This window comes from Zonotrichia albicollis, unplaced genomic scaffold (assembly GCF_047830755.1).
Source record: "Zonotrichia albicollis isolate bZonAlb1 unplaced genomic scaffold, bZonAlb1.hap1 Scaffold_257, whole genome shotgun sequence".
In the NCBI taxonomy this organism is placed as follows: Eukaryota; Metazoa; Chordata; class Aves; order Passeriformes; family Passerellidae; genus Zonotrichia; species Zonotrichia albicollis.
The window spans coordinates 4,745,539-4,765,282 of NW_027428429.1; the positions used below are offsets into that span (position 1 = coordinate 4,745,539).

General features: G+C 51.6%; 1 protein-coding gene across 1 annotated transcript; it reads left to right on the plus strand.

Annotated features, from left to right (window-relative positions):
* Positions 1 to 8,565: 8,565 nt before the first annotated feature.
* Positions 8,566 to 18,555, plus strand: LOC141727893 (serine/threonine-protein kinase pim-1-like). The gene is made up of 7 exons (XM_074534181.1): positions 8,566 to 8,579; positions 9,088 to 9,137; positions 16,538 to 16,644; positions 16,768 to 16,818; positions 17,016 to 17,382; positions 18,024 to 18,200; positions 18,449 to 18,555. The coding sequence occupies exons 1-7, from the start codon at positions 8,566 to 8,568 to the stop codon at positions 18,553 to 18,555; spliced, it is 873 nt and encodes a 290-aa protein (XP_074390282.1).
* The last annotated feature ends 1,189 nt before the right edge of the window (positions 18,556 to 19,744 follow it).

Consider the following 19,744-nt stretch of genomic DNA (forward strand, 5'->3'; position numbering starts at 1 on the left):
CCAGAGTAAGTGCCTTTCTGTGCTTGTGCTCTCCTGCTCTTCCTCTACTTGTATGTTCCTCTGGACACAGTGGGATGTGTTGTCATTTCCTGGGACTATCGTTGAAGGCAACTGGTTTTCTTTCCAAGGTGATTCTTATGTTTCCCCTCATGGCTTCCCCAGGTGACCAACCTCCATTCCCAGGTGTCCTGCTCTGCCATTGTCACTCTGGGAGAGCTCTCTGTGACCTTGAAGAAGGACATGGACTCTGAGGTGGATGAGGCTGCCCGGGTCCTTCTCCAGATGGTGTCCAACTCCCCAGAATTTGTTCAGAAAGCAGCCAGTCAGATCCTGGGGATGATGGTGGAGAATGCGACTCCTGCACAAGCAGTGACTGCTCTCATGGACATGGGAGTCAAGCAGGTTCTTCTTCTTTTAGTGATGTTCTTCACCTTCGTGTGTGTGGGAGGGAGAAGGGATGAGACAGAGAATGGGATTGCTGGGAGGGAGAAGGGATGAGACAGAGAATGGGAATGGTGGAAGCGAAGGGTCCTGTATCCTGCATCTTCTGTGAACTCAGTGACTTGATTCTCTGACCAACCTCACTTCTTTCCTCTTGTCACCTATTTCTGCCCTCCTGCAGCCCATTAGTTCTCAGAATCACAGAAGTGTAGAATATGGGGAGTTGGATGGGCCCATCAGGACCATCGAGTCCAACTCCTGGCCTTGCACAGAACAGCCCAAGGGTCACACCAAGTGCCTGAGATTGTTGTCCAAATGCTTCTTCAGCCCTGTCAGGCTTGGTGCTGTGACCACTGCCCTGGGAAGCCTGTTCCAGTGCCCAACCACCCTCTGGGTGAAAAACCCTTTTTCCTGATGTCCAGATTAAAGCTCCTCTGACTCAGCTTCCTGCTGCTTCCTGGAGTTCTTCCAGTCTGTCATATTTTCCCAGATGTGGTGACTGATGGGGAAGGGAAGGTGCCTGCAAAGACCAAGGATAGAGCTTGTGCTTTTGTGGGCAGAGGGACAATTGCAATTGCAGCTGTGAGCAGTGTTTGGTATTTCACAGCTCTAACCACAGAGGCCCTGGGAAAACCATGTCTCCTCATGATGCCATTAACTTGGGAAATGAGGAGGGTCCTTGCTGGGGCGTGGAGCACATGGGGGACAATGTGCTGGGTGTGGCACAGCCTGCACAGCAGGTGCAGCTCCTGCCAGAGGAGTCTGGTATGACTGTCCTGGCCTTAGAGCTCTACTTTCTATTCAAACTGATGTTTCATGTTAGCCTTGAGATGATGGATCACTTTACAGGCACCTTCACAGGCTGACTGCCATGGGACAGTTGAAGCAAATGCTGCCTTAATGTTGGTGCTGGGCCTGATATTTCACAAGAGACGCTCTCTAGAACAGGACAGCCCGGCTAAACTGCCTGCCACCCTTTCCTCAGCTTTGCAATAGGGTAAAACATTCAGATGGATCCGTTGCCAAGCCCCACAGAAGATACAGGCTGCATTGCTGGATATTCTGCAACTTCACAGCCCACAATGCATTTTCCCTGCATTTGTTGTTTTCCAAAGGTCTGCAGATTTGGGGATAAATGGGTGGAAAGAGCCTCAATCCTGCTGCAGCTCTGTGTACTGGGTGCCCTCTGATGGGTCAGCATGAATGGTCCTTAATTTCTAAATGATTCATTTGTCATCTATTTCTTTAATCTTTCTCAGAGTAAATACTGTGAAAGAAACTGAGTATCAGACAGAGCAGGGAGACTGAATTCTCCCTCTTCCGTGCAGGCAGGCCTTGTGTGCAATGCTACCTTTGTGTTTAGCTGAGGCCAGAACCTTCTGCAGGTGTCTGAAGGTGCAGGGAGAGCCCAGGCTCCTTCCCCCAGCAAGGGCAGGGAGCAGCTCTGGCCAAGGCCGGCGCTGCTGCTGCTCCTTGTCCCTGTGCCCAGGGTTTGCTCTCTCCTCCCCAGCAGCCGCCCTGCCCCGGTGCGCGAGTGTGCGGCCCAACTGCTCCTGTCCCTGATGGAGAGAATTGGAGTCACCCAGCTCGCAGGCACCCCCAGGGCTGAGAGGCTGCCACACGTGGCAGGGAAGCTTGCTCAGGACTGCCACAAGGACACAAGGTAATGATCTTCATTTCACCTCCCAAAACAGGAAAACCGTTTTGTGTCTGGCTATAAAGGTGAAACCACACAAGAGTGGAAACCAAAGGGAATATGAAGTTACTTCACTGTGTGAATAAGGGTCATAGAATCATGGAATATGCTGAGTTGGAAGGGACCTATCAGGGTCATCGAGTCCATCTCCTGCCCATGTGCAGTGACCCCAAGAGTCACTCCATGTGCTTGAGAGCATTGTCCAAACTCTTCTTGAGCTCTGTCAGCCTTGGCACTGTGACCACTGCTCTGGGCTGCCTGGGCAAATGGCTGTACTGGGAAACCTGAGGTTGGCCAGCAAAAAGGAACATTGCCACCTTTTTCCTGTGGCTTGAAGGATTCTTTACTGAGATCAAAAGAGCTCAGATCACCCAGTCCAACAGTTTTGTTTGCCCTTAGGTGCACAACACAAAGCCAAAGTGCTGGCTAATGTTCATCACTGAAGGATCCCAAACATCCATTTCTCATTAACTTCAGACTATCCTAGAAATATTTCACGGCTCTTTAGCCAACATATTCAGTCTTTCTAAACTTGTTCTGAAGATTTTTAGAATGCTGTTATCTTTGGCTCAGTGAGCTCCACATTTCTTCTTGAAAAAACTGTGGTTTCCTAGTGGCAAAATCAACCCAAACTGCCAAAATTCCCTTCCTTTGGTGATGAAATTCCCGTTAATAGCTGCCAAGAACACCAGAGCAACTAGCTGTCCCTGTGCATACACATAGTATAGAATAATCAAGAGGATGCATGAGGTGTGTTGTCTTGGCTTCCCTGCCAGTTAAAGAAAGGCAAATTATTGTGCAATGGCAGCAAGACATGTAATAGGCTCTGACAACAAAGCAGATGTCTTTTGCTTGTTCCCTGGGATCCTTTGATGCCACAGAAGCACACCCCCAGTTTCAGAGTGAAATGGTATTTTTCTGTTGCCCCACATTCTCCTCTTGCCCCTTGTGTTCAGCTGACAGCACTGTGCAGGGTCAAGTGAGGTAAATCTCCCTCTTTGCTGAGTAGGTAATGCCTTCTCGTGTAAGGATTGCACCTGATGAGTTTAAGGTACCAGCCTCTTCTGTTAACACTCTTCCTGTGTTTGTTCACTTTTCTTTCACTTCCTTCCTTCCTGCCTTCGTTTCTTCCTTCCTTAGGCATTATGGACAGGAGGTGGTGAAGATGTTGCTCAGTCATCAACAATTTAAAATGCTTTTGGAACGATCTCTTTCCCCCCGTGACCTGGAAGATATTCTGACAAGAATTAAGAGTAAAGTAAGTGATTGGCAGGAGAAATGTCTCCTTTGTGCAAGTATTGCCACTGCTAATATGAAATCAAACATACCCAATCTGTCTTTAGCTCATTCCTCTTCTGCTGAATCATTTTGTTCCTGGGAATCAGCTGTTAATCCTCAGCCTGTTCATCTGCAGGCCACAAAGGAACTGATATTATTAGGGAAAAAAGTGGAGTTTTGAATATTTTCAAAATCAGTCACAAAGAGGAAAGGGAAAGTGGAGAAAATGGGTTTACATTTAAGCGTAAGCCCCCACCAGCTCTCCCTACTCTGCCCCCAGTAAAGCAATTGAGAATTGTGCTTCTGAAGATAACAGAGTCTTTGCAAAGGACACTGGAAGTAGTAATGTCCAAGAAAATTCCCAAATTTACAAAAGATGTCCAAGTCAATCCTAGTTACTACAGTGACTGTCTGTCTTCTGGGAATACTGCCCTGCTTTCCTTTAGCTCCTTTCCTAAGCCTGTAGCAGTAAAGTTAATTCAGTGTGTCTTGGCACTCTGTCCTGGCCGTTTGGGACACGCTGGTGCCTCTCACCCAGACAAATGTAATTCAGGTCCAGGCTTCAGGACAAGTTATTTCAGTCCAGCTGTATTTGTCTGGCAGGTGCCTATTGCTGCTGTTCATCAGATGATGGCAGAATTTTCTGCTGGTGTAACTGCTGCTCTCTCCTACTCCCAGTTGGGTGAAGTGAAGGGAATCCAGCCCCTGAAAGCATGGCAATTGTTCTCTAGACCAAAAATGGGTTTGCATAGGGAAGAGAAGTATCAGGCTGGGTTGGTTTAAATCCAGTTGCCTTTTTTAACAATACTTCTATACACTCCATCTTGTCACAGCTCTGGCTACTCATTTCCATCCTTGTTCCTTTTCCTCTTGGTAAAGACAGTGCTCACCCTTCTTGGGGGTCTGTTTTTCTCTTTGGAAAAGGAGGAAAACAGCTAAGGACTCATCTCTGCCTTCTCCTCCCAGTAGCTGCTTTTTCCCTTTTTCCAGGAAAAGGTGCCTGATAATGTGGCTGTCAAGGGACTGAACCTGCTCTAATGAGAGCTGTACAGCACATTACATTTCAGAAGTCCACCTGTTACTTAGAGAAATGGTCTGGATCCTGGAAGAGTTGATCAGAGCCCTGCACTTCTCCAGACACAGGCTCTGAGACAAACAAAAGAAAACTTAGATCTCCTCCAGCCATAGTTTTGGCAAAATCATAACTGCCCTCAGTACTTGAGGCAACTGTATAGAAAGCCAGGCATTGTAAACATCTGATTCCATTCAAAGCAAAGGTACTCTTTAGCATTAATAAATAGAATTGATTTAATGATTTATAGATGGAGAGAAATACCATAGGAACTACTCTGTCCCCAGCCAAACCTCTTAAAAACAGAAGAAAATCTTTCAACCAGCATGAGGTTGCACCGCCATTCCAGTGAGTGGCCCACAGGAAAACAGTGAAATTGTGCAATCGAGTGCTGACCTGACAGAAAGGATCACTTTCATCTTTGACATTGCTGACTGCTACAGCCACTCTTCAAACAAGGACATTTGAATCCAGCTTTCACGTTGCTTGTTCTCTTCACAGATTTTTGATTATTTTGTCCTGAGAATATCTGACAGCCACAGGAAGGTGAAGCAGAGGGCACTGGATGTGCTGGCTGAAATCACAGGAGCCCTGAAAGATGCTTTGAACCCGGTGATCAGTCCTGGGCTACAGCTCTGCTACAGTTCAGAGGCAAAGGAGGTTTGGAGTTTGCTTGGGCCCCGTCTGACTTCCCAAATGAACAGCTTTGCTGTTGGCATGAAGGGACACTGACCCATCAGAGCTTCTGCAGGGCAGCCACCTGCAAGGCTCTACATTAGAGGCATTAGTTGTCTATTTTCCACTTTTCTTCTTTGTCTTCTATGTTAAAAGAGGAACTTGTGATTCACCAAGTTCATTTCTTTATATCAAACAGGTAGAAACCCAGCTGTCAATGATGCCTTGTTCCACTTGTTGTTTTGCATGGGGCAAGATGGCCAGAGCAATTAACTACATAGGCAAGGGCTGCTCTAAATTCCTTTGCCACACACATTTATGTCAGCTCTGAAAATTCCGTGCTGGGGGAATATGCCTGAAAAAAGGAGTGTTGAAGAGACAGGTCTTCAAGAGGAGTTTCCACTTTCTCCTCCCCAGCTGCTCTGTGATCTCAGGAACTGCCTGACTCAGTGTCTTTCTGTGACCCAAGTATGGGGCTCTTCCTTTTTGCTCTGGGATGCAAAACCTTTTCCCTGCTTCCATGTGACTGAACTCTCGAGGTCCCTGGTGTGAAATGTTTTAACACAGCTCCTGCTACAGCAGAAAAGTTTGGATTTACAACTGTGAAAGGAGAGTTTTTCATTCGGAATTTAAAACCCTGCCAAGCAGGCTGGAAGGAAAGAAGAAAAGGACTCAAAAATCCACAGAAATGTACTTGATTTTTTAAAATGGGGTTGTCCCTGCCCTTTCTCCTGTGACCTGAGAAAGGTGAGCAGAAACGTGTGTTTCCCTTGTAGATAAAGTGTCACTGCTGAAAGAGTTCAGCTACCAATGGAATCAGCTGAGTGGCCAAGCCCTGCTGGATGTCACCGAGCGTATCACAGGTATGACCTCCCCTTCTGAGCCAAGAGCCCTTCCCAGGGAGCATTTACAGGGGATGCCTGTGAGCAGACAGCAGAGCAGCTCCTCCAAACCAGGAGGTGCTGAGCTTGTCCCTGCTGCCCAATAACCAAGGCAGGTGGGTTTGGCAGGTTTTCCCTGGCTGCTGCAGAGCTGGGCAGCATCTGAGATGGGGGCAGCGCTCGGCCTGGGGCTGAGCTCTCACTGGGGCATCTCAGAACCACCTCCAGCAAAGGGAGGGCTAAAAATGCCCCAGCTGGCTCCTCTCTGGGGAGCTCAGGGACATCTGTGATCTTTGAGGGGAAATGGTGGCCAATGCTGTTTCAGGGCATCAGTTTGTTTTGTCCTCACAGAATTCTTGTTTTTCCCTTGGAAAGTTTTGAGGCTGAACCGTGGAGGGCCTGGGGGTCACAGCTTAGGTCAGAACTCAACAGAGGTATCAGAGGCACGGGTTTAGTGCAAGGCAGCCTCTGGGGCACAGGGACAGAAGCAGAGTGCTGAGGCTCCCTGCCTGTGCTGTCAGAGTGGCCTTGGACTGAGCCTTTCAGGGTGTGCAAACAGTGTCTGCCTGTGTCAGCGCTGTCCAAAATGCTAAAAATGCAGCTAATAATTGATTCCTCAGAGGAGCTTGCTATGTCAGCAATAGCCAAGGAATGGAAACATTATAATCCCAATATATAGCAGAGAAGATGATTGATAGCCTTGCTTTAACTGGGGCTAAATCCACTGCTAATTATGCCAACATCTTTGAATGCAAGGTTTAATACACTTTGTGTCTTCATTAGGAATCTCAAAAGGGCATGTTCAGCAATTGGGAATGTCAAAGGCCCTTAAAGAGCATTTGAATAAAGTAGATCTCCAGCAATAGGGAATTAAGTTTAGCAGTTCTTTTGATCTCTTTTTCAAATAAAGGAATTACCCATAAATTAGGGATACTTTAGAAAAAGCAGATGTTCTCTCTTAGATTTAGTAGGAACAGACAGCTGTTCCTCACGTTCAGTAGTCACTGATGTCTTTAATTGCATTTAAACTCAAATGAATTCCCATTTTAAAATGGGTACCATAACCCTTTCCTGCTTAGCAGAATTGGTTTTGGGTACTTGCAGGAGCTCTTTCATTGTTGCTGACTGCTGGTGGATTAACAGCATAGAGAAAATGAAGTCTCTTCCACCACAGAATATTAAATGGCTGCTAGATAACATTTTGTCTGATTGGAAAATAAGTATGGTCTGCAGAGCATTTCAGGTTTTTTTCTCTCAGCCAAATCTGCCAAGCAAAAAGCTGTTGGTAGTAACTTTTTGTCTGTGTTTGATACAGTTCAGTTCAGAAAATGGGCAGAGATATTTCAGGAGCAATGTGAGAAAACACTCGTATTTTGGTTACATTTCAGTCTCCTGTATAGCATTTTTCTTTCTCTATGTCCTATTTCAGTGAACATTATAAGAAAAAATGCCATTACCATTCGGAGGGGAAGTGACATTAAAATATGAAGATGCCCAAATGCCAAGGCAATGGGGTCTGGGTAATTATCTAAGACGCCCTGAGGTTTGAAGCAGCTCTTTGTTGGAAGCCCCAAAAGCATTCTGCCAAAGACAGCAGCTGGTCACTGATGTTTCTCATCCAGCTGTCAGGCAGCAGCCATCTCTGGTGGGCTGGAGTTTTGAGGTGTGTTCTAATCCTGCCCTTTGCTGTGTGCCACTGAGCACAGGGAAGAGCCAGATTAGACATTTGGCACTTGGCATCAAAGTTACAAAAATGGAATCATCTCTTTTATTAGAAATCTCTCCATTTCCTCTCTATGGTGCATTTCCAAATCTTCAGTGTGGGTTTAGACAACTTCTTAATGGAAATCAAAGGCAATTGGACATTTCATTCATTGTTCATGCAGAAAGAGATTGTGAAATAATTTAGTAAAGGTAGGAAGTCTGCCCCAGGGACAAGGGCTATGGTTGGAGCAATTAGTGCTGAAGGGTTGGTGGTTCTGTTTCCAGGATGCTCAGCTGCTTTGCCTGTTTCTGGACCAAGGGGCTCTGGGTGCTATTTTGCTGCTCTTGGCCAGAGAGGCTGGCAAGAAGCAGAAGCAGAGGCAGATCCTTGTTTGCAGTGAGGCTGGTGGGTAAGGAGCTGTGTCTCTGTCCCGGCAGTGCTTGTGCAGGGGGTTCATGCCAGGAGCCCTGAAGTCGCCCAGCGCGACGCCCTGCCCGTGCTCTGGTCCTGCCTGGGGAACAAGGCGCTGCCTGTGCGGAGCGCCAACGTCCGCACCGTGGCCACCAAGCTCACCTCTGCCCTCTGCAAGGTGATGGGCACCCAGCTGAAGGAATGTGCTGCCAGCAAGCCTCCACACGTGCGGGAAAAGCTCTCCAAAATGTTGGGCTGGTGAAGGCGAGATGTTCTCCAGAAAGCTGAGGAAGTGCTGAATTGGACATCTCTGGATTTGCCTTTTGAGCTGTGCCAAAAATGACAGAATCCTAAGGAAGGGTGTGCATCTGCCTCTGCTCTCTCCATTGCCCTTCCTAGTCACAGCATGGGGGGCCTGAAGTAACTCCAGATGGAGGACAAGGTGAAGGCAATCATGGCTCAGCCTCACACAGAGGTGAGGGGGGAGCTGGGCCAATCTCTGCTGGCAGGAAGGGTCTTGTGGCAGCCCAGAGAGGCTGTGCACATTGCCAGGGAACAGCTGTGCCCTGCATGTGCCCCTGCAATGAGCTGTGCTGCTGCCAGTGCCCCTGGAGCTGTGGGGCTGCTGAGCTGTGGGGCAGGCAGAGGAGCAGGAGGGTGCATGTGCAGCTGAGCCATTCCTGGGGAGCACAGGGCTCTGGGCTCCCTGCTGTCCCAGCGCAGCCCAGAGGCCAGGCTGTGCCTGTGCCAGCTCTGGGCAAGTGGCTCAGGGTTTGCCCTGGCCTGCCTCAGTGTCTGCCAGCAGGAGCATGTTTCCCTGTGCAGCTGTTTAGAAGTTTTCAGGAAAGGTGTCCCATGAAATATGGAGCTTCAGCTGCTTTAGGTTTGCATGGTGGCCTCTGTTAAACTTTGTGTCTCCATTTTGCAGATCTGACTGGTTACAGGCTTACCGAGAAGTTTTCTCTGGACACTTCCGATGTACCCTCACCCACAAAGTCCTCGCCTCCCATCCAGAAGAGCTCACTTTCCTCCAAGCTCAGGAAGAAGCTGCCGCCTGTATGAAGAGTGTTTGAAGAATAGGATTGATGCATTAGGCTTCATAGTTACAGATGTACATATGTTCTGATCTTTAGATGTAGTTTTGAATTAATGTCTTTTGATTCTGTCTTTAAGTTTTGATGATATATTTTTAATCGTATATATTTTATTTTGATGATGAAAAATAAATAAATAAATAAACCAAGAGGAGAATGTGAGACCAGGACCTGCTAGCCTAGAGATTATAGGAGTGCAGCTCACTCAATGTGCCAGTGTCACCACATCCTTTCTTCATTGGGCCTCTCCTCTTCCTCTTTGGCCATCTTTTTTTTGTGTCATTTGTGCTGCTGTTTTCAATTTGTCATTGTAACAGGGCCACCGTTGACCTGTTTGGGGGACAATGGATCCAAAAGATCCTGTATAGTCAAAGGTTTTCTACCTAGGTGTGTTCTGTGCTCACCAAAGGCATGAGCAAAGAAACCAAGAGAAGTGTGCCCAAATCCCAAAGCTTTGCTCCTTTGCAATCTCCCATAGATCTGGCTCACAGGTGTCTTCAATCACAATTCCATAGGTAAGAAGAGGTCATGTATTTCACTGGGAAATGATGTACTGCTTTGGCAAAGTCACCTGTATGTATATTTACCTGGGACAGCAGTGCAGTTGTGTTGTTTGCACCTTGTTTGCAGAAGGATGAGTGCCCTGGGAGGCCAATAACAAGTGACAAGGTTTCCTCAAATCTGCACTGCAGCCTGGGTGCCATTCAGCCCAGAGTTAGGGGATCATTTGTTCCCATGGACCAGTGCTTGCCAGTGGAATGAATTCCTGCACAGCTGGAGGAAGCAATTCTGGATTCAGCTCCAGCTGTTGGTAGGCTGCATGATCATTGACAACGCTGCCCTTCCAGAAATTATTCTGCAGTTTCCTTTCATAGTCATTTGAAGATTTTAAACTTCACATTTCAATTTGCTTTGCCTTAGGGAAAAACACTTCTGGGCCCAGTGCAAACTGTAACCTTTTGGCAGCAAAGTCCTCATGGTTGCCAGCTTCTGATGTTACAGAATGTCACCTGGCTGCCTGTGTTTGCTTAGCTCTGGGTCTAGTCCCGGCCTAGTAAAGCCCAGGCAGGGTGGCACATTGCAGGGAAAACTGGTCCATGAGCTTATGGGGTTGCCATCACCACAGAGTGAATGTGCCCTTTGGGTATTCCTCTGGAGACAAATTTAGGGACCTGCTCCATGCCACAATATTCTCTTAGATTATTCTAAAATATCCTAGAAAAGGCTGTGAAACTTCACATCTCCTTGCACACTCAGTGTTTGAAGAGGGGCATTTTTGTCCCTCCTCAAAGTCATTGTTCTTGCACACCAGAAACATGAACATCCACCTACAGGAATGATGCATGGTCCTGCTGCTGCTGCTGCTCCAGAGCACTGGGCAGCACAGACCTGGGTGTTACCAATATGAGCACTTAATCAGCATTTCATGCTCCTTCAAGCTGTCCAGATCTCAGGGCTTTTTGTTTCAAAGCAGCCACTGCACCATCTCTAGAGAAGAACAGGAAATGGGAAACAGCGACTGCCAGCCTTGCAGGGGTGTGGGGGAAAACTTGAGGTGTCTGCATCAAAAGATGAATGGGAAGAGTGTAATTGCCAAAGCAAATGCTTCCTTAGGATAGCAGGAGCAGTTCTTTACTGCATGCTTGCATGAAGATCATTTGAGATCTCCTTTTTGTGTCTCATGCAGAAAAGGAGCTCTTAATAATACCACACTACTTAAACCAGATTGGGATGTAGCTCTGTAGTGGTTCACAATGAAGCAGACTGCCTGCTGTGTCACTGCCAGCCCTGATAAGCCTGCGAGGGACTGTAGTGTATCCCATGCCTGTTTTGCCTCCAAGCAAAGCTTGGTTTTCCTTATTAGTGTGGAGTAAATACAAGAGTAATAAAATGGACAATTAAACTGGCCACTTTGGAGGATATGCTCATGCTTTTGCATGTCAGTCCTGTACCTCATGCTCCCAAGGCTTGTTACTCATCATGAAATATTTTAACAAAAAAAACTCAGCTCTCATGTTACATATGAATAAAACTGCATCAGATCATCAAGAATTCTGCTGTCAGGAACAAGACAAGAGCCTTCCGACACTCGCTTGCAGCTGTCCTGGATTTCTGCAGCCCTTTGTGTAAAGCTGCTGTAGACAGAGTGTTTGGAGTTGGTTTGGGCCTTTATGAAAGATCTGTGGAGCAGTGCGCAGGGCTCTCCTGGCAGGAAACTGTTTGTCCAAGCCCAGGGACACGGTGCCCGCAGGAGCGGAGCGGCCCCGCTCCCAGCCCGAGAGTCTGTGAGCTGAGCCACGCCGGGGAGAAAAGGCAGCGAGGGGCTCCAGCCCAGCTGCTTCACTGCCCTGCCCGCTCCATGGAGCTCTGCCATGGGAGAAAGCCGACGCCGGACGAGCCCCCGAGCTTCCATCAGCTGCTGGAACTGCTCCGTGACAGCTCCTGTTCTTCCGAGAGAGACCCCAGCGCCTTCTTGGAACGGGTGTCATGGGGGGATTCTGTTTGTTAAAAAACTGTTAGGGGTTTTCTACTTTGATCTAACAGTAATAATTTCCTATTGCTGGAAAGGGACTGTTGGAACACTTTAGAGGAGACGACTTATTGCACAATATCCTGTTTGAAGTTGTCTCAAACTGTGTGAGAGAGATGGCGTCATACAGGAGCATCCCCAAGGCTGCTGAGGGGAAGGCACAGAGGAAGACAAACCCAGTATTTCTGAGAGAACTCCTTGACACCAACCCAACCTGAGTTGTCAAACAGCAGACCTGATGTTTCGAGACATGGGCCAAAGGGGAAACCTTTCAGTGTGTTTGGTCCAGGCTGGGTTATGCTCGAGGCAAATCTGTGTCAGTGTATTGGATAATACTCTTTTCTCGACCTAGAGATGGGGCAACTGAGAGGTGTTTTAAAAACTTGTATTCCTTTTCAGTCTCAGGAGAAGGGTGAGACAATACAGATGTTATAATTCATGCCATCACAATCAGAAGCTAACTACTTCATAATTATAATTCACTATAAGCATTTCTTGGTATATCAGCCTTTTGCCATGCCATGTTGTAGATGCCTTAAAGCCAATTATTTAAAACTACCCCTTGATGGTCCAACTACAATGCATCTTTTATAGCTCTGTTTTTCCAAAGTCTTATTTGCAAGACCATCTTTTGAAACTTTTTTCCAGCTCCATTTCTCTTTCAACAATATCTGTCCTATTCCATGGAAATTTTTAAGGTAGCATTTCTTGTCTCAAAATTTATATACAGATTCATACTTTGTGGGCCTTCTATTAGGCTCTAAAAACTTTCTACAAACCCATTTCCCACATCAGTGCACTGGGCTCCTTCTCTCCTCATTGTGCCTGGCAAGCACAGAAGCCCAGAGCTCCTGCAGAACCCATCACAGCACTCAGTGGGAGCAAACTTGTGTCCAGTCCTCACCTGGAGCTGTGGTGCCCAGCATTCCACCACATTGGAATGAGGAACTGTTCTGCTCTTTCAGAAGGAGCTAAGGAGGTTTGGCCTTCAGATCAATTGTCTGCAGGCTCCTGCAGTGCCTCCTGCTGCTCCCTTGCCAGAGGCACCCCAGGCCAGGGGGGCACATCTGGGCTGCTGTGTCTGGCTCTGGGGCTCCCTGTTCTGGGCAGTGAGGAGGAGCTGCAGAGGCTCTGCAGGACTGACAGGATGGGCTTTGGGGCTGGCAGGAGAAGCTGAGGGACCTGGGCTGCTGGAGCTGCTGAAGAGGAGGCCCAGAGCTCATCCTGCAACTGCTCCAAGGGTGGTTCCAGAGAATCCCAGAATCAGCAAGGGTGGAACAGGCCATGGAGATCATCAAGTCCAACCTGTGCCCTGACACCAACTTGTCTCCCTTAGGTCCTCTTCTCCAGCTGAGGTGTCCACAACCCCAGCTCCCTCAGCCACTCCTCACAGGACTTGTGTTCCAGACCCCTCCCCATCCTTGTTGCCCTTCTCTGGACACGCTCCAGCTCCTCCATGTTCTTCCTAAATTGGGGGCCCCAGAACTGCAAACAGCACTCGAGGTGCTGCCCAAGCAGTGCTGAGCACAGGGGAAGAATCCCTGTCCTGCTCCTGCTGGCCACACCATTCCTGATCCAGGCCAGGAGCCATTGGCCTTCTTGGCCACCTGGGCACACTGCTGGCTCATGTCCAGCCTGCTGTCCATCAGTCCCTGCAGGTCCCTTTCTGCCTGGCTGCTCTCCAGCCCCTCTGGCACCTTGTGGAGGGAGGGAGGCAGGGAGGGAATGGGTCCAGATCCAATCCTTTCTGAAATACGGTGTTTGCTGGCACTGCCAGTTCCCAGATCTTGATATTTCCCTACTCTGGCACAGCCCAAGTCCAGCAATTTGCTGGCACAGAAAGCCAAAATCCGTCAATTTCCTGATGCCAATAGAGGTACCCAGACCTGGTGTTTGCTGCCACTGCCAGTGCTCACATCTGGATATTTCCCTCTTCTGGCAGAGCCAAGTCCAGCAATTTTCTGGTAAAGAAAGCCACAATCTGGCGATTCCCTGCTACCGTCATTGGCAATGCCAAGATCTGGTGTTTGCTGGCACCACCAGTGCCCAGATGCGGGAATTTCCCCGTGCCAGCACAGCCCAAGTCCAGTACTTTCTGACAAAGAAAACCAAAACCTTGCAAATACCTGGTACCTACAGCAACCCAATCTTGTGTTTGCTGACACCACAAGTGCCCAGATCCAGAATTTTTCAGGTTCCTACACAGCATAATTCCAGCAATATGCTGGCACTGAAAGTTAACATTTGGCAATTTCCTGGTGCTGGCACATTCCCCACCCAGATCTGTGTGCGCTGGCACTGCCAGTGCCCACATCTGGCAATTTCCCTCTTCTGGCACCACCCATGTCCAGAATTTGCTGGCAAAGAAAGCTAAAACCTGGCAATTTCCCCTTGCCAGCACCACCCAATCTGGAGTTTGCTGGCAGTAGGATCCAAAGAAAGAAGGAAGGAAAGAAGGAAAGAAAAGAAGAAGGCGTCCAGATCCAGTCCTTCCTGGAGCCTGGAACCTGAAATGGGCTGTTTGCTGGCACTGCCAGTGCCCAGATCTGGAAATTTCCCTATTCTGGCACAGCCCAAGTGCAGCAATTTGCTGGCACAGAAATCCAAAACCTGGCAGCTTCCTGCTACTGGCTCTGGCACCGCCCCCACAACTTGTGTTTCCTGCACCAGAACCCAGATTTGGAAATTTCCCAGTGCCAGCAGAGCCCAAATCTGGCAGATTTCTGTCGCTGGCAATGACACCACCCAGATCTGGTGTTTGATGGCGGTGCCAGTGCCCAGATCTGAAAACTTCCTGGTGCTGGCACAGCCCAAGTCCAGTGATTTGCTGACAGAGGATGACAACATTTGGAAAATTGCAGGTTCTGGCTCCAGCGCCATCCAGATCTGGTGTTTGCTGGGACGGCCAGTGCCCAGATTTGGAAATTTCCTGATGCCTTCACAGCCCAGGTCTAGCAATTTTTTTTTAGCTAGCTGGGGCAGAGAAGTTCCTCGGACTGTGACTTTCCTTTTTCTTGGAACTGTTTAAACCCACTCTGGACTGAAAACCCAGAAAAACACTGGCAGCTCACCCCTGTGGCCCACCGAGCTCTGGGACACTGCATTCCAGCACCAGAGGGACTTAGAAGAGACCGAGTGAGCCAACTACAACCCACAAAAAGGACTTTCTGAATTTGCCATCTCTTCAGCACTGTCAGAGGTTTTATTTAATATTATTCATTTTTCATGCTTGTGAATACTTTACCTGTTAAATAAACGGGGTTTTTTTTCACTTTTCTTGAGGGAAATCTTTTCCTGAACTAGTAGGGGGAGGGGCCTGCTTGAACTTGCTTTCTAGACAGACCACTTTAGGAGGTTTCCTCACAAAATCTGCCCTAAGCCAGCACAAACAGTCATAATGAAAATTTCACCAGTGGCATAATTTCTTGGTGGCAAATCTCGTGACAGGAAATTGACCTCATTCTCCATGAGAGATTCTTGGAAAGAGCAGACAGGAGAAGATTCCTGGAAAACTGAAACAGCTTTCCAGAAGTGAAATGAAAATGAAAGAAACAATCCAAGATGCTTTCCTCTATTTATTTCTATGCTCCCCTTTTCCATGTTGCACTACTTCTCTTCCCCTTTTCCATGTTGCACTACTTCTCTATCCCAGTAATTCCAGATGCACTGCACCTCTAAGATCAGTGACTTAGTGATTTTTAGACACTCTAAAATACCATGAGTTTTCCTTCCCCTGTTTTTACAGGAAAGCAACACTGGAGGTGTAAGTGCAGTGCTGGGCTGAGGTAGGAATCCCAACCCAAGGGAAGGTGGCCCGACAGTGTTTGACCCTCAGCAAGGTCGCTGTGCCAGTGTGCAGGAGTCGGGGCTCTGCATGTGGGCTCAAGGCTGCAAAGTTCCCGTGTTTGGACAGACGGAGGGGCTGTCCCCGGGGCACGCGGGGCTCGAACGTGGGGCTCGTGGGGGGAGCGGGGAACGGACACGGGGATGAACGGCCCCGGTGCTTCAGTTGCAGCGGCGGCAGCGGCGGCAGCAGCGGCGGCGGCGGCAGCAGCAGCGGCAGCAGCAGCGGCGACAGCAGCAGCAAAAGCAGATACCCTAGAACACTCTCTTTCTCTCTTTCTTTCGCTTTTCCTTTCTCTCCTTCTCCCTTTCCCGCTGTCGGACACACTTCTCTCGCGGCCCCTTGCCCGGCGTCCCTCTCCTCTCCCCGCCTCCCTGTCCCCCGCAGGGCCGGGCCATGCCCCCGGCCCGCCCCCGGCCCCGGGCGGGGCTGCCCCGTGCCCGGCCCCGGCCGTCCCGCCGCGGTCTCGCCTCCGCCCGGCTCTGGCTGTACTGGCGGTGGCGCTGCTGGGCGGGCATCAGTGCCTGGGGCTGGGGCGGCATCGCCGCCTTTCGGCTCCGCCTGGCCCGAGCCCGGCCCCGGCCCCGAGGCAGGCTCCAGTCCCGGCCCCGGCCACAGCCCCAGCCCCGACCCCAGCCCCACCCCCGGCCCCGGCCCCGACCCCGGCCCTTGCCCCTTCTCCTCCCAGGGCCCGCGGAGCACACAAGCGGCGCGGCCGCTCCCGCCGCCTCCGCTGCGGCTTCCCCGGCCCGAACTCCGCCGCTCGGCAGCGCGGCCGCCGGCCCCGAGCCTCCCGTGCCGCGTTCCCGGGAGCGAACGCCTGGGCATGGCCGGCCCGGGGCGGGTGAGGGGCGCTCGGGGGCCGTTGCTGGCCCCGGGCCGAGCGCTGACCGCCGCTTCCCGCCCGCAGGGAAGGCGCAGGAGGCCCTGCAGGAGCGGTACCGGCTGGGATCGCTGCTGGGGCGCGGCGGCTTCGGCAGAGTCTTCGCGGCCACGCGGCTCTCGGACGGCGCCCCGGTGAGCAGCGGGGCCGGCGGCGGGCGCAGGAGGAGGGGATGGAGGAGGAGGAGGGCAGAGGGCGGAGGATGGGGCTCGCAGTGCGGGCGGCGAGCTCACCCCGCTGCTGGCCTTGGCTTGCAGGTGGCCATCAAAAGGGTGCCACGGAACCGCGTCCGGCACTGGGGCGAGCTGGTGAGTGAGCGGGGCCAGCAGCCGGGGCTGCCGGCCAGGGATGAGCCGGGGCCCGGCACGGTGGGAGCCGCCAGGACGCCCCGAGGGAGAGCGGGCGTGGGGCCAGCGCAGGGCGCAGAGCATCCCGGCCTGGCTGAGGGCTTCCCCAGGCCTGGCACGGCATCGGCCCCACTGACGGCATCGTGCTCCTCCCGCAGCCCGACGGCACCAGCGCACCCCTGGAGATCGTGCTGCTGGCCAAGGTGTCCACTGGCTTCCCCGGTGTGGTCCAGCTGCTGGAGTGGCTCGAGCTCCCCAACTGCATCGTGATGGTGCTGGAGCGGCCAGAGCAGTGTCAGGACCTGCAGCGTTTCATTGGGGCACGGTGGTTTCTGCCCGAGGAGGAGGTGCGGGAGCTGTTCCGCCAGGTGCTGGAGGCCGTGCGGCACTGCACCAGCTGCGGGGTCCTGCACAGGGACATCAAGCCAGAGAACATCCTGGTTGACCTGGACACCGGGCAGGCCAAGCTGATTGACTTTGGCTGTGGCACCTACCTGCAGGACACAGTCTACACACACTTTGCAGGTGAGCCTACCCAGGGCTGTGCTCCCACTGCTGACGTCTCATGGCCCAACATCTCCCAGGCAAGCTGGCTGTGGCAGCGGGAGTTCTCCCTTTTGCTGCCAGTCAGGGCACTGAGTCCTCAGCTGAGTTGCTTTAGAGCAGGGCTGGGTGGGCAGCCATCTTCCAGCCCTGCTGGCAGCCTTTGCCAGCCACTCTGCCCAGGACTGGGGCTGGGCTGAGGCAGCCAGCCCGACCAAAACCCCCGTGGGTGGGGGTAGCAGAGAGAGAGGGCAGAACCTGTGCCCCAGCCAGTTTGGTGTGCAAATGAGAGGAAGGGCTTGCACTACCCCACTCACCCTGTTTCCCTTGGCTTCATAATATTTTTGGGGCAATGCAGGCAGGGAGGATAAGGGCATGTTTTTTCCCCAGCATGGAGTGGGTTTTTCCTTTGCATGTCATGGTCGGGCCTAGCCAGGGCTGCCCTCTTCCAGCACCAGAGGCTTCTTTTCCAACCCTAACTTTGTGCACAAGTCCCAGATGCTGGCGAGAGGGCAGTGGTCACCCTGTGTGCCCCTGATGCAGCCCCCGCGGGCCCAGGGATGCTGGGGCCAGGCTCTGGGAGCAGCAGCATCCCCCTGATGAACTCCATCTGTATTCCATAGGAACACTGTCCTACAGCCCCCCGGAATGGAACGACTTTGGCTGGTACCATGGCGAGGCAGCAACAATCTGGTCCCTGGGCATCCTGCTGCACCAGATGGTCTGCGGGGAGCACCCTTTCAGGAGGGGCCGGAACCTCAGCTGGGGCCAGCTCCCGCTGCCACAAAGGCTCTCTCAAGGTGGATCCTCTTCTCTGGGCACGGGGGGAATCCCAGTGCTGGGAGCCAGCAGCGGGCTCATGGGCATCCCGCTCTGGCAGCTGCTGAGGAGGTGGCACATGTCCTGCTCTCCTCCAAAACAGGGAATTGGTGGGAAAGTTTAGGCCCAGCTCAGAGCGCATCCAGCATGGCCTGGGCATGGGAACAGTGGGGTAAAGCAGACAGGAGCCTTCTCTGGCTGACCATCAGTTTCTGCTTTCTCTCCCCAGAGTGCAAAGACCTGATCTGGTGGTGTTTATCCGTGAACTCCTTGGACAGACCCACACTGGAAGACCTGTTCTGTGTTCCTTGGATGCAGAATATTCCTCTGCCATAGAAGAAGGGAGAGAGCCACAGGCACACTTTGATCCAGGGCCCTGGTAAGTTCCTGCTCCACATATGCCTTGGCAATGAGAAGCAAAGGAACCCAACCCTTTTTGTGCTGCCAGTGTCACTGGACCGGGGTCATGGGATGGGAACACGCAGCCCTTGTGCTGGAGCTGAGCTGCTCTGCCCAGCACTGGTGGCCGCCACCCCAGCTGGTTTTGCTTGTCCTGGTTCCCTGACAGCTGGGGCCTGGGCAGAGCCCTGAGAGCCTGGTCTGCCCGCAGGGAAGGAGAAGGAGCCCCTGGAGAAGCTGTACCGGGTGGGGATGATGATGCTGCTGCTGCTGCTGGAGACAGCGAGGGTGACATCAAGGATGACAAGCTCTTCCTCAGCCTGGCCACTGGAGGCTGAAGGTGATGCACTTTGATTCTGGCACCTTCTTCAAAGCCAAACTCCACGGGGAATTTGCAGATGAGTCCCCATCTGGGGAAATTCTGCCAGATTTGGGCATGACCCAGCATGGCGGGGAACCAAAGGCTCCCCCTTTGCTGGGGCAGATGCAACTCATTCTTCAGTCGCTGCCCAGCTGCTTTTGGCAGGGCTGGGAGGATGGGCTGGGGCGGGTACGAAATGGGAGTGGGCTCCTGGCTCTGCCAACAGCCCCCAGCACCCACCGTGCCCCAGGCTGGGGCTGGGGCTGGGGCAGCCAGCCCGACACAAACAAAGCCCCGTGGTGGGAGCAGAGGTGGGGCTCCAGAACCTGTGCACAGCTGCTTTGCTGTGCAGGCAAGGAAGGGCTTGGGCTGTTCCACTGCCCTTGTTTGCTTTGGGGTCACCGTGATTTTGGGGGACAGTGCAGGGGGGAAGAGAGAAAGTGTGGGCTTCCCTCACCCATGGCTGGGTTTTTCCCTACCATGTAGGGGTGGGGCCTTCCTCAAGGCCCTGACAGAGATAAGAGATTTTACTGTTCTTCTTGTTTTCCCTTTTTGTCTCTAAACTCTTGTCAATAATGTGTTGTTTGTTATTCCAGAGGAAGCATTCGAGGTGGTCCAGTGTGGACGGGGAAGTGCTTGGGAGCAGCTGTGGCGTGGATGGGCCGTGCCCTTGGAGAAGGCTGAGGCCATGGTTTGGGAGCAGCTTTTCTTCCAGCCGTGGCTGGTGTGAGGTGGGTCCCTGTGTGCTTGGCAGGGTGGGATCAG